This window comes from Camelina sativa, chromosome 18, assembly GCF_030686135.1.
Source record: "Camelina sativa cultivar CO46 ecotype springtype chromosome 18, ASM3068613v1".
Classification (NCBI taxonomy): domain Eukaryota; kingdom Viridiplantae; phylum Streptophyta; class Magnoliopsida; order Brassicales; family Brassicaceae; genus Camelina; species Camelina sativa.
This window is the reverse complement of record NC_141897.1, coordinates 93,239-106,031: the sequence shown is the minus strand read 5'-3', so window position 1 is coordinate 106,031 and position 12,793 is coordinate 93,239. Positions and strand designations below refer to the sequence as shown.

Sequence of the window (12,793 nt, the reverse complement as noted above, 5' to 3'; positions counted from 1 at the left end):
TCGAAGTGGTGGCGCAGAAAATGATACTTAAGGCGGAGAACAAGCATATCCAACAACGCACAGTTGGTTTGGATACGATGGTTGGGATGACATGGAACAGCCTCGTGAACGATGAAATAAGAACCTTAGGTCTTTATGGTATGAGTGGAGTAGGGAAAACCACCCTCTTAGCTCGTATCAACAACAACTTTGTTGTAGTGGAGAATGATTTTGATGTTGTGATATGGGTTGTGGTCTCTAAAGATTCGCAGAATGAGGGCATTCAAGATCAGATTCTGGGAAGATTACGTCGTGACAAGGAATGGGAACAAGAAACAGAAAATGAGAAAGCCTCTCTCATATACAATAACCTCAAGAGAAAGAAATTTGTGCTGTTGTTGGATGATATCTGGAGCCAAGTAGATCTGAACAAGATAGGAGTTCCACCTCCAAATCAAGAAAATGGATCGAAGATAGTTTTCACCACACGTTTAAAGGAAGTTTGCACTCACATGGAAGCTGACGAGCTGATAAAAGTTGATTGTTTGTCACGGGATGTAGCGTGGGAATTGTTTCGAGTTACTGTCGGAGATAGCATACTAAGGAGCCATCAGGATATCCCCACACTTGCAGGAATCGTTGCCGCAAAATGTCAAGGCTTGCCACTTGCACTCAATGTCATTGGCAAAGCCATGGCATGTAAAGAGACTACAGAAGAATGGCATCATGCAATTAATGTTCTGAATTCGCCTGGCCACGAGTTTCCAGGTATGGAAGAAAGCATTCTTGTCGTTTTGAAGCTTAGTTATGATAGCTTAAAGAATGATGAAGTCAAATTGTGCTTCCTATATTGCTCTTTGTTTCCTGAAGATTATGAAATAGAAAAGGAGAAGTTGATAGAATACTGGATATGCCAAGGATTCATCATAAATGCGAACAAATATGAAGATGGAGGTACCAACAAAGGTTATGATATTATTGGCTTGTTAGTTCGTGCACATTTGTTGATTGATTGTGAACTAAAGACCAAAGTAAAAATGCCTGATGTGATACGTGAGATGGCTCTTTGGATAGACTCCAACTTGGAACATGAGAAAGATTCAGTTTGTGTGAAATCTGGTACACAGGTTCGTCTCATCCCAAAGGACATCAATTGGGATATTTTGAGACGGATGTCTTTAATGAATACTCAGATTGAGGAGATATCTTGCAGTCCGGACTGCCCCAAGCTTACAACCCTATTACTCCCGTATAACAAGTTGTTGGATATTTCAGTTGGATTCTTTCGGTTAATGCCACAACTTGTGGTCTTGGATCTTTCTGTAAACGGGAGTTTAAAGAGTTGCCGGAAGAAATTTCTAACTTAGGGTCTTTGCAATATCTCAATTTATCACACACAGGGATAAAATCGTTACCAGTTCGTCTAAGTGACTTGACGAAACTAATCTACTTGAACCTGGAGTTCACTCGTGAACTAGAGAGTCTTGCTGGGATAGCAAAAACCTTACAAAATCTGCAAGTGTTGAAATTATTTTACTGCCATGTTTGTGTTGATGACGTATTAATGGAGGAACTACAACACTTGGAGCACTTGAAGGTTTTAACTGCAACCATAGAGGATGTCAGGATTTTGGAAATGATACAAGGAGATGACCGATTGGCGACTAGTGTTAAAGGTTTATGTCTAAGAAATATGTCAGCACCTCGTGTAATATTAAACACGTTAGCTCTGGGAGGTCTTCAACGCCTTGGAATAGTGACCTCAAACATATCTGAGATAAAGATTGATTGGCAAAGCAAAGAAAGAAGGGATGAGATTTCACCAATGGAGATCCTTATTCCATCCACTACTTCTCCAGGCTTCAAGCAACTCTCCACTGTTAATATAATCCATTTGGAAGGGCAAAAGGATTTGTCATGGCTGTTATTTGCTCAAAATCTTAAGGAGCTACATGTGGAGTATTCACCGAAAATAGAAGAAATAATAAACAAGGAGAAAGGAATGAGTATTAGCAGAAAGCATCAAGATATTGGTGTTCCATTTGGGAACTTGGAATCCCTTACGCTATATCAATTGGCTGGACTTTCGGAAATCTGCTGGAATTATCGGAATCTTCCTAACCGTAGAAAATTCGAAGTTAAATATTGTCCAAAGCTACCCGAAGATATAGCTTATTTTCCCACGCATGCATAGGAATAACGGGTGGAATGAGGGTCTTAAGTGAATGGCTGGTCTCTAAAATACAGACAGGTTTGTAATAATACAGTTTTGTTTGTGTTTATATGTACTGCTTTTGTTTCAAGAGCTTGTCTCAAGTACAGACAACAGCTTTTGTTTCCTCTCGATCTCTTCTGTGTGAGTAAAAAGATATGTTGGCGTGCTTTTGTCATGTTCAGCGCTGTCTCCTAAGTAATGAGCTACAGTTTGTCAAAAGAGAGCATAGATGGCATTGATGTTTCCGGATAGAGCTAGTCTTAGATCCATGGGACACGGTGGAAAAAAAATACAACATTTGGGAAATATTAGTCCACCACCAAAAGCAATGCAATTCCAAGTTTTGTGGCCGATGACGCAACAACATCTTGTAAACTAACTTTTCTTTTCATATTGCCTCCGTGATTTGGAAAAAAATTATAAACCTCGAGTTGGAGACATATAGGCTTTAAGAAAGGAAAAAAAAAACTCAAATAATTACAAAGACTGATTTTTATTCGGGGTCAAAGAAAGAACAAAGAGCAATGACCAAAAAGGGGCTTCGATGTAAAAGCGTTTGTTCTTTGTACAAATTTAACGACTTATTTGATGCTTGCGTTGTATTTGTGAGTCAGTCTCCTTGCCCAATGTTGCATTGTGTGTAAGAAACTATAACAAAATGTGGTATATGAGAATGTATACAATATCATAGTGTGATGGGTTGGTCTCCTTCAAGCTCCGATATAACAATCAACGAGTCACCCATTTCGAGAGAGAGAGGTTCATTCTTTGGAAGCGGATTGATCATCTGCAACCACAGGAAAAACAAAATTATCAACGTTAGTGAGGAGGAAGAAGAGGTTAGCGTATGCTGCAGAGTAATAAAACACTCACCTTTTTACCGCCTTTTATGTAGCCTATAGCGACTTCTCTCCTCAGCCAAGCTCGCTCTGAGAGCTCGGTGAATGAAGGATTCTCGCCCTTTTTCATGTACAGTTCAATGTCCTATATGTGTCAAAGCAAACTCAAGATTTTTAGTTTTATACCGAATTTATAGTGAATTTCAATAGAAGTTACTGACGAAATATTTGAAGGAAGAGACTATTTTTCTTTTTTAACCTTAACGTATATCTCATCACCATCTGCGTTTAAAATGTCCTTCCACACCTCGTTCAGTTCGCTGTTTTCAGCAACTGATTATATAGAAAAGAGTATTACTATTGTTCGGATTATAGGTAGATAAACAAGAAACAAACATTTGAATAGATGGAATGTAACCTTGTGCTGTTACAAGGCTCATAACTTCCTCTGCTGCAATGAAAGTTAGGGATGGCTTCAGCACTGTTATCTGTATGGTTTTGAGTAATGTTTCAGCAACTTAACCATAAGGAAGCCAACAATAAAAAAAAAAAAAAAAGAAAAAAAACATAGAAAAGCCTTTCAATACCTGCTTGCCGAGATTTGAGTCGACGATTTCAGAGGCTAGATTATGTACCTAAAGAAACAACATAAATAAACAAATATTAGCTATTCAATGTGGTTTTGGATTCAATAACAATTTAGTAAATTACCTTTGACTCCAAGCTTGTTGCAGATGCTTTCAGCGATGAGAAGAGAATAAGCAGATTGTTTGTCTGCTCTAGATGGATCTAAAACACATTCGGACTTATTTGTTAGTGCTATCATTATTGCAAACGACGAATTCAAACTTCTGATTTTTCTTGAAGTGATATAGAAGAAACATCTGACTTTCTTGGAAGCTGCCAAGAAACTGCCACTCTCAATAAACTGCCAAGCTAACGGATGCAGGTGATCAATATTAATCAATTAAAGCTGCCACTCTCAATAAACTAATAGAAACTGCGGTCTGACTTTTAATTTCTTGATTGTAATCCTCTTTCTTTTCTGCATCCCCTTGGCCGTAATCCCAGTTTCTTTCTGAAAGTTTTGTGCAAAATGTTGAACTGGCTTCTTCTAATACCGTGGAATCAAATCTTCACTGCTGCATGTGGCTGTTTTTTTAGCGACAGGAACTACATTCACATGATGGAAAAAAATCTCAATTCTTTGCAGAAAGCTATGCAAGAACTTAAGGGTGAACGAGAAGATCTGTTAGGAAGAGTTTCCATAGAAGAAGATAAAGGTTTGCAACGGCTTGCTCGAGTCAAGCTATGTTGGAAGTAAATTCTTTTAGAAGCGATGGAAAAAGTGTTTTGAGTATTTGAGAGAGTAGTTTAGAAAATAAAACTTTTATTACTTTGATTTTAACTTGGAACAACTTCACAACATCTTAGTTACAAATGAGAGTAGGAGGAGGTATTTATAGCCTCCATATTACAAAATATCTAGAATATTTTAATCCTTAATCTAGATTATTCTAACACAATATCTAGATTATAATAATATAATTATCTAGATAGTTCTAACTAAATATCTAGATTTTTATGTTTAAGGAGGTGATACATTATTCTAGAACTTTTAGATATTTTTTAAGGAGGTGGAGATCTTGATTTTTCTAGAGAGAACTCTAGAACATGGATTTAATTAACCTTGATTAAAAAATCAAGTTTAACTCTCAACACCCCCTCTTAAACTTGATTTTGCCACTCCAAGTAAGCTCCTCATCTTGATAAAGTCTTCACGTTTGAGAGGCTTGGTGAAAATATCGGCTACTTGATCATTTGTCTTCACATACTCCAATTGCACATCCTTCTTGTTGACACACTCTCTAATGTAATGATAGCGTGTGTCAATGTGCTTACTTCGATCATGGAAGACTGGGTTCTTCGCCAAAGCTATTGCTGACTTGTTATCGACAAAGATCTTTGTTGGCTCTTCTTGTGGCAAGTTTAACTCCTTTAGAAGATTTCTTAACCAAATAGCATGGCACACACATGAAGTAGCCGCCACATACTCCGCTTCACAAGTGGAAAGCGTGACAATTGGTTGCTTCTTCGACATCCACGTGAAAGCTGTATCTCCAATGTAGAACACAAAACCACTTGTGCTTTTTCGATCATCTACGTCTCCACTCCAATCGCTATCGCTATATCCAACAAGCTTATAATCATTTGAAATAGAATAGTGCAAACCAAAGTTCATGGTACCTTTGATATAGCGAAGAATCCTCTTTGCCGCCTTAAAATGAGTTGTTGTTGGATGTTCCATGTAGCGACTAACAACTCCAACCGCATATAAGATATCGGGTCTTGTGCATGTTAAGTATCGTAAGCTTCCAACTAAGCTCTTAAATAATGTTGGGTCTACTCCTTCTCCTTCCTTGATCTTTGATAACTTGATTCCACATTCCATTGGTGTGCTCACCGCGTTAGAGTCTTCCATCTTAAACTTTTTAAGTACCTCCTTAGCATATCCTTCTTGAGTAATAAAAACTCCATTTTCTTCTTGTCTTACTTCGATCCCGAGGTAGTAAGACATCAATCCAATGTCTGTCATCTCGAACTCCTTCGTCATCTCTTTCTTGAATTCGTCGAACATGCTTGGATTGTTACCAGTGAATATCAAGTCATCTACATACAAGCACACAATCAATATATCGTCATTTTGAATTTTGATATAAAGTGCATGCTCATATGGACACTTGATGAAGTCTTTCTCGTTGAAATACTTGTCGATCCGTGTATTCCAAGCTCTTGGGGCTTGTTTTAATCCATAAAGTGCCTTCTTTAACCTCAAAACTTTGTCTTCTTCTCCTTTAACTATGTAGCCTTGAGGTTGCTCAATGTAAACTTCTTCTTCAAGGTCTCCATTTAAGAAGGCTGACTTGACATCCATTTGATGTATCTTCCACTTATTTTGAGCCGCCAATGAAATAATTAGTCGAACAGTTTCAAGACGAGCAACAGGAGCAAATACTTCATCGTAGTCGATTCCGGGTCTTTGACTATATCCTTTAGCCACCAATCTTGCCTTGTATCTTTCAACTTCCCCTTTAGAATTTTTCTTTGCTTTGTACACCCATTTCACACCGATCGCATTGTGTCCATTTGGAAGTGAAGCTAACTCCCATGTATCATTCTTTTGTATAGCCTTTATCTCTTCATCCATGGCATTTCTCCAAGTCTTCTTTTCAATAGCTTCTTGGAAGTTCAATGGCTCGCACTCCGCAAATAAACAAAATAAAGTAAGGTTGTCTTGATTTTCGGTTACCTCGTAAATCTCTTGTAGACTTCTAAAGCGTGGAGTCCTTTCGCTAGAACTTTCTTCTCCTTGAGAACTCGTTGGTGAAGTTGGTGGTGTAGTAGGCTCTTCTCTTGGTGGCTATGGGTCATCTTCTTCAAAGTGTGGAAAGAAGTTATAATCTTCATCATTTGACTTCCATTCCCATTCTCCTTCTTCGTCGAACACGACATTTCGACTTATAATAGTCTTCCTCGTATCGGGATTGTAAAGCTTGTAGCCTTTCGAGTTGTTGTCATAACCAATGAAGATGTACTTCTCACTTTTGTCATCTAGTTTGCTCCGCTTCTCATCTGGTACATGAGCATGAGCTATGCTTCCAAATACTCTTAAATGAGAAACACCGGGCTTTCTTCTGCTCCAAGCTTCTTGTGGTGTCTTACCCGAGACACTTCTTGTTGGAGATCGGTTTAATAAATACACCGCACACGCGACAGCTTCCGCCCATAGCTCCTTCGGTAGTCTTTTACTCTTAAGCATGCTCCTCGCCATCTCAAGAATTGTTCTATTCTTCCTTTCTGCTACTCCATTTTGTTGAGGGGATCTAGGCACCGTTAGTTGTCTTCGGATGCCATTATCTTCACAATACTTATGAAACTCCTTGGATGTGAACTCTCCTCCACGGTCGGATCTCATAGCTTTGATCACAAGACCACTTTCCTTCTCAACATGGGCTTTAAAATTTTTAAAGTTCTCGAACACCTCAGATTTTTCTTTCAATAAATAAACCCATGTTTTTCTTGAAAATCATCAATAAAGAGAAGGAAATAGTTACTTTTACCAAGTGATTTTGGCTTGATTGGACCGCACACATCCGTGTGTATTAACTCCAATGGCTTTTGAGCTCTTGTGCTTGACTCCTTTGGAAAACTCATTTTGAATTGTTTTCCAAGTAGACATCCTTCACACACCTGATTTGGATGATTGATCCAAGGTAGCCCCCTCACCATTTCTTTCTTCGAAAGTAACTCCAAACCTCCAAAATTTAGATGTCCGTATCGAAGATGCCAAAGCCAAGACTCCTCTTTGTAGCACATCTTGAGACATTGTGCGATGTCATTTTGAATGTTAAGAACAAACATTCTATTTTTAGACATCGGCACTTTAGTTATGAGATTACTTGTTTGGTCTCTTATAGAAAGGTTATTATCTTTTAATCGAATATCATAACCTTTCTCTAAGAGTTGCCCAAGACTCAAGATGTTTGTCTTCATGGTTGGAATATAGTAAACGTTGGAAATATATTGATGATCTCCATTCTTCAATCGAATGAGAATGTTTCCTTTGCCTTGTACCTCCATCTTCGATTCATCTCCTAAAGCGACGTTTCCTTTCACCGACTCATCAAGCTCCACGAACATGTTTCTTCTCCCGCACATGTGATTGCTTGCACCACTGTCGAGGTACCATTTATTATTTTCTTCTCGTTCATCCTTCTTGTAATTAGCCATTAATAACATGTCTTCTTCTTGAATCTTTTCCTCAACGTAGTTGGCCTTCTCCTCGACTCTTTTGTTACTAGGAGCTTTACATTCGGAAGCGTAATGTCCAAACTTTCCACAATTGTAGCATTTTACACTTGATTTATTGTACCTTGAATTTGAGCTTCCTCTCCCACGGCCTCTTGATGAGCTTTCTTCTCTTTGACTTGTGTTGTCTTCATATGGCCTCCAACCACGTCCATTTCCATATCCATGGCCTCGCCCTCGCCCTCGTACTTGACCACCACCTCTTCTTTGATAACTTTGCCCAATTTCTTCTTTAATGTTATAAATTTGCATTTTTAGTACTTGTTCGGCAATGTCTTCTTTCTTCTTTTTCTTTTCTTCATAAGCCTGTAATGACCCAAGAAGTTGCTCCATTGTCATGGCCTCCAAATCTTTTGTCTCTTCAATAACGGTAACGATATGCTCAAATCTTGAGTCTAATGATCTAAGAACCTTCTCCATAATTCTCACATCATCTAGCTTTTCGCCGTTTCTTTTGAGATTATTAGTAACCACTAGAACTCTTGAAAAATAATCAGAGACAAGTTCACCTTCCTTCATTTGTAAAGCTTCAAATTCTCCTCTTAGAGTTTGAAGACGCACCTTCTTGACTTGATCGGCACCCTTGTAAGATGTTCGAAGCTTCTCCCATGCTTCTTTGGCCGACGTAGCTCCAACGACCTTCTAGAACATGGATTTAATTAACCTTGATTAAAAAATCAAGTTTAACTCTCAACAAGCTATGGCTTTCAAGGGTACAAAGTGTTGAACCCCAAGTCAATGATCTGCTTGAGGTTAGATCAACTGAAACTGGAAGATTGTGTCTGTTTGGTTATTGTTCTGAGGATTTCATATCAAGCTACGATTATGGTGAAAAGGTATTGAAGATGTTGGAAGAGGTTATAGAACTTCTATCTAAAAAAGATTTCGAAGTGGTGGCGCAGAAAATGATACTTAAGGCGGAGAACAAGCATATCCAACAACGCACAGTTGGTTTGGATACGATGGTTGGGATGACATGGAACAGCCTCGTGAACGATGAAATAAGAACCTTAGGTCTTTATGGTATGGGTGGAGTAGGGAAAACCACCCTCTTAGCTCGTATCAACAACAACTTTGTTGTAGTGGAGAATGATTTTGATGTTGTGATATGGGTTGTGGTCTCTAAAGATTCGCAGAATGAGGGCATTCAAGATCAGATTCTGGGAAGATTACGTCGTGACAAGGAATGGGAACAAGAAACAGAAAATGAGAAAGCCTCTCTCATATACAATAACCTCAAGAGAAAGAAATTTGTGCTGTTGTTGGATGATATCTGGAGCCAAGTAGATCTGAACAAGATAGGAGTTCCACCTCCAAATCAAGAAAATGGATCGAAGATAGTTTTCACCACACGTTTAAAGGAAGTTTGCACTCACATGGAAGCTGACGAGCTGATAAAAGTTGATTGTTTGTCACGGGATGTAGCGTGGGAATTGTTTCGAGTTACTGTCGGAGATAGCATACTAAGGAGCCATCAGGATATCCCCACACTTGCAGGAATCGTTGCCGCAAAATGTCAAGGCTTGCCACTTGCACTCAATGTCATTGGCAAAGCCATGGCATGTAAAGAGACTATAGAAGAATGGCATCATGCAATTAATGTTCTGAATTCGCCTGGCCATGAGTTTCCAGGTATGGAAGAAAGCATTCTTGTCGTTTTGAAGCTTAGTTATGATAGCTTAAAGAATGATGAAGTCAAATTGTGCTTCCTATATTGCTCTTTGTTTCCTGAAGATTATGAAATAGAAAAGGAGAAGTTGATAGAATACTGGATATGCCAAGGATTCATCATAAATGCAAACAAATATGAAGATGGAGGTACCAACAAAGGTTATGATATTATTGGCTTGTTAGTTCGTGCACATTTGTTGATTGATTGTGAACTAAAGACCAAAGTAAAAATGCATGATGTGATACGTGAGATGGCTCTTTGGATAGACTCCAACTTGGAACATGAGAAAGATTCAGTTTGTGTGAAATCTGGTACACAGGTTCGTCTCATCCCAAAGGACATCAATTGGGATATTTTGAGACGGATGTCTTTAATGAATACTCAGATTGAGGAGATATCTTGCAGTCCGGACTGCCCCAAGCTTACAACCCTATTACTCCCGTATAACAAGTTGTTGGATATTTCAGTTGGATTCTTTCGGTTAATGCCACAACTTGTGGTCTTGGATCTTTCTGTAAACGGGAGTTTAAAGAGTTGCCGGAAGAAATTTCTAACTTAGGGTCTTTGCAATATCTCAATTTATCACACACAGGGATAAAATCGTTACCAGTTCGTCTAAGTGACTTGACGAAACTAATCTACTTGAACCTGGAGTTCACTCGTGAACTAGAGAGTCTTGCTGGGATAGCAAAAACCTTACAAAATCTGCAAGTGTTGAAATTATTTTACTGCCATGTTTGTGTTGATGACGTATTAATGGAGGAACTACAACACTTGGAGCACTTGAAGGTTTTAACTGCAACCATAGAGGATGTCAGGATTTTGGAAATGATACAAGGAGATGACCGATTGGCGACTAGTGTTAAAGGTTTATGTCTAAGAAATATGTCAGCACCTCGTGTAATATTAAACACGTTAGCTCTGGGAGGTCTTCAATGCCTTGGAATAGTGACCTCAAACATATCTGAGATAAAGATTGATTGGCAAAGCAAAGAAAGAAGGGATGAGATTTCACCAATGGAGATCCTTATTCCATCCACTACTTCTCCAGGCTTCAAGCAACTCTCCACTGTTAATATAATCCATTTGGAAGGGCAAAAGGATTTGTCATGGCTGTTATTTGCTCAAAATAGTAAGGAGCTACATGTGGAGTATTCACCGAAAATAGAAGAAATAATAAACAAGGAGAAAGGAATGAGTATTAGCAGAAAGCATCAAGATATTGGTGTTCCATTTGGGAACTTGGAATCCCTTACGCTATATCAATTGGCTGGACTTTCGGAAATCTGCTGGAATTATCGGAATCTTCCTAACCGTAGAAAATTCGAAGTTAAATATTGTCCAAAGCTACCCGAAGATATAGCTTATTTTCCCACGCATGCATAGGAATAACGGGTGGAATGAGGGTCTTAAGTGAATGGCTGGTCTCTAAAATACAGACAGGTTTGTAATAATACAGTTTTGTTTGTGTTTATATGTACTGCTTTTGTTTCAAGAGCTTGTCTCAAGTACAGACAACAGCTTTTGTTTCCTCTCGATCTCTTCTGTGTGAGTAAAAAGATATGTTGGCGTGCTTTTGTCATGTTCAGCGCTGTCTCCTAAGTAATGAGCTACAGTTTGTCAAAAGAGAGCATAGATGGCATTGATGTTTCCGGATAGAGCTAGTCTTAGATCCATGGGACACGGTGGAAAAAAAATACAACATTTGGGAAATATTAGTCCACCACCAAAAGCAATGCAATTCCAAGTTTTGTGGCCGATGACGCAACGACATCTTGTAAACTAACTTTTCTTTTCATATTGCCTCCGTGATTTGGAAAAAAATTATAAACCTCGAGTTGGAGACATATAGGCTTTAAGAAAGGAAAAAAAAAACTCAAATCATTACAAAGACTGATTTTTATTCGGGGTCAAAGAAAGAACAAAGAGCAATGACCAAAAAGGGGCTTCGATGTAAAAGCGTTTGTTCTTTGTACAAATTTAACGACTTATTTGATGCTTGCGTTGTATTTGTGAGTCAGTCTCCTTGCCCAATGTTGCATTGTGTGTAAGAAACTATAACAAAATGTGGTATATGAGAATGTATACAATATCATAGTGTGATGGGTTGGTCTCCTTCAAGCTCCGATATAACAATCAACGAGTCACCCATTTCGAGAGAGAGAGGTTCATTCTTTGGAAGCGGATTGATCATCTGCAACCACAGGAAAAACAAAATTATCAACGTTAGTGAGGAGGAAGAAGAGGTTAGCGTATGCTGCAGAGTAATAAAACACTCACCTTTTTACCGCCTTTTATGTAGCCTATAGCGACTTCTCTCCTCAGCCAAGCTCGCTCTGAGAGCTCGGTGAATGAAGGATTCTCGCCCTTTTTCATGTACAGTTCAATGTCCTATATGTGTCAAAGCAAACTCAAGATTTTTAGTTTTATACCGAATTTATAGTGAATTTCAATAGAAGTTACTGACGAAATATTTGAAGGAAGAGACTATTTTTCTTTTTTAACCTTAAGGTATATCTCATCACCATCTGCGTTTAAAATGTCCTTCCACACCTCGTTCAGTTCGCTGTTTTCAGCAACTGATTATATAGAAAAGAGTATTACTATTGTTCGGATTATAGGTAGATAAACAAGAAACAAACATTTGAATAGATGGAATGTAACCTTGTGCTGTTACAAGGCTCATAACTTCCTCTGCTGCAATGAAAGTTAGGGATGGCTTCAGCACTGTTATCTGTATGGTTTTGAGTAATGTTTCAGCAACTTAACCATAAGGAAGCCAACAATAAAAAAAAAAAAAAAAGAAAAAAAACATAGAAAAGCCTTTCAATACCTGCTTGCCGAGATTTGAGTCGACGATTTCAGAGGCTAGATTATGTACCTAAAGAAACAACATAAATAAACAAATATTAGCTATTCAATGTGGTTTTGGATTCAATAACAATTTAGTAAATTACCTTTGACTCCAAGCTTGTTGCAGATGCTTTCAGCGATGAGAAGAGAATAAGCAGATTGTTTGTCTGCTCTAGATGGATCTAAAACACATTCGGACTTATTTGTTAGTGCTATCATTATTGCAAACGACGAATTCAAACTTCTGATTTTTCTTGAAGTGATATAGAAGAAACATCTGACTTTCTTGGAAGCTGCCAAGAAACTGCCACTCTCAATAAACTGCCAAGCTAACGGATGCAGGTGATCAATATTAATCAATTAAAG

General features: G+C 38.4%; 1 protein-coding gene, 2 long non-coding RNA genes and 2 pseudogenes across 3 annotated transcripts; 2 read left to right on the top strand and 3 right to left on the bottom strand.

Moving 5' to 3' along the window:
• The first annotated feature begins 8 nt into the window (after positions 1-8).
• Positions 9-2,173, top strand: LOC147921271 (putative disease resistance protein At5g43730 pseudogene; annotated as a pseudogene).
• A 498-nt stretch (positions 2,174-2,671) lies between these two features.
• On the bottom strand, positions 2,672-3,744 carry LOC147921270 (putative ion channel POLLUX-like 2). The gene is made up of 5 exons (XM_087498593.1): positions 3,621-3,744; positions 3,452-3,521; positions 3,293-3,366; positions 3,068-3,178; positions 2,672-2,981 (listed from the first exon to the last, which is right to left on the bottom strand). The coding sequence occupies exons 2-5, from the start codon at positions 3,471-3,473 to the stop codon at positions 2,880-2,882; spliced, it is 309 nt and encodes a 102-aa protein (XP_087354719.1). The 5' UTR covers positions 3,474-3,521; positions 3,621-3,744; the 3' UTR covers positions 2,672-2,879.
• Positions 3,745-4,129: 385 nt separating this feature from the next.
• On the top strand, positions 4,130-10,960 carry LOC147921269 (putative disease resistance protein At5g43730 pseudogene; annotated as a pseudogene).
• A 465-nt stretch (positions 10,961-11,425) lies between these two features.
• On the bottom strand, positions 11,426-12,005 carry LOC147921268 (uncharacterized). The gene is made up of 2 exons (XR_015588598.1): positions 11,855-12,005; positions 11,426-11,768 (listed from the first exon to the last, which is right to left on the bottom strand). It is a non-coding gene; the product is annotated as an uncharacterized LOC147921268 (long non-coding RNA).
• Positions 12,006-12,079: 74 nt separating this feature from the next.
• LOC147921267 (uncharacterized) lies at positions 12,080-12,515 on the bottom strand. Its single transcript, XR_015588599.1, has 3 exons — positions 12,408-12,515; positions 12,239-12,308; positions 12,080-12,153 (listed from the first exon to the last, which is right to left on the bottom strand). It is a non-coding gene; the product is annotated as an uncharacterized LOC147921267 (long non-coding RNA).
• Between the last annotated feature and the right edge of the window lie 278 nt (positions 12,516-12,793).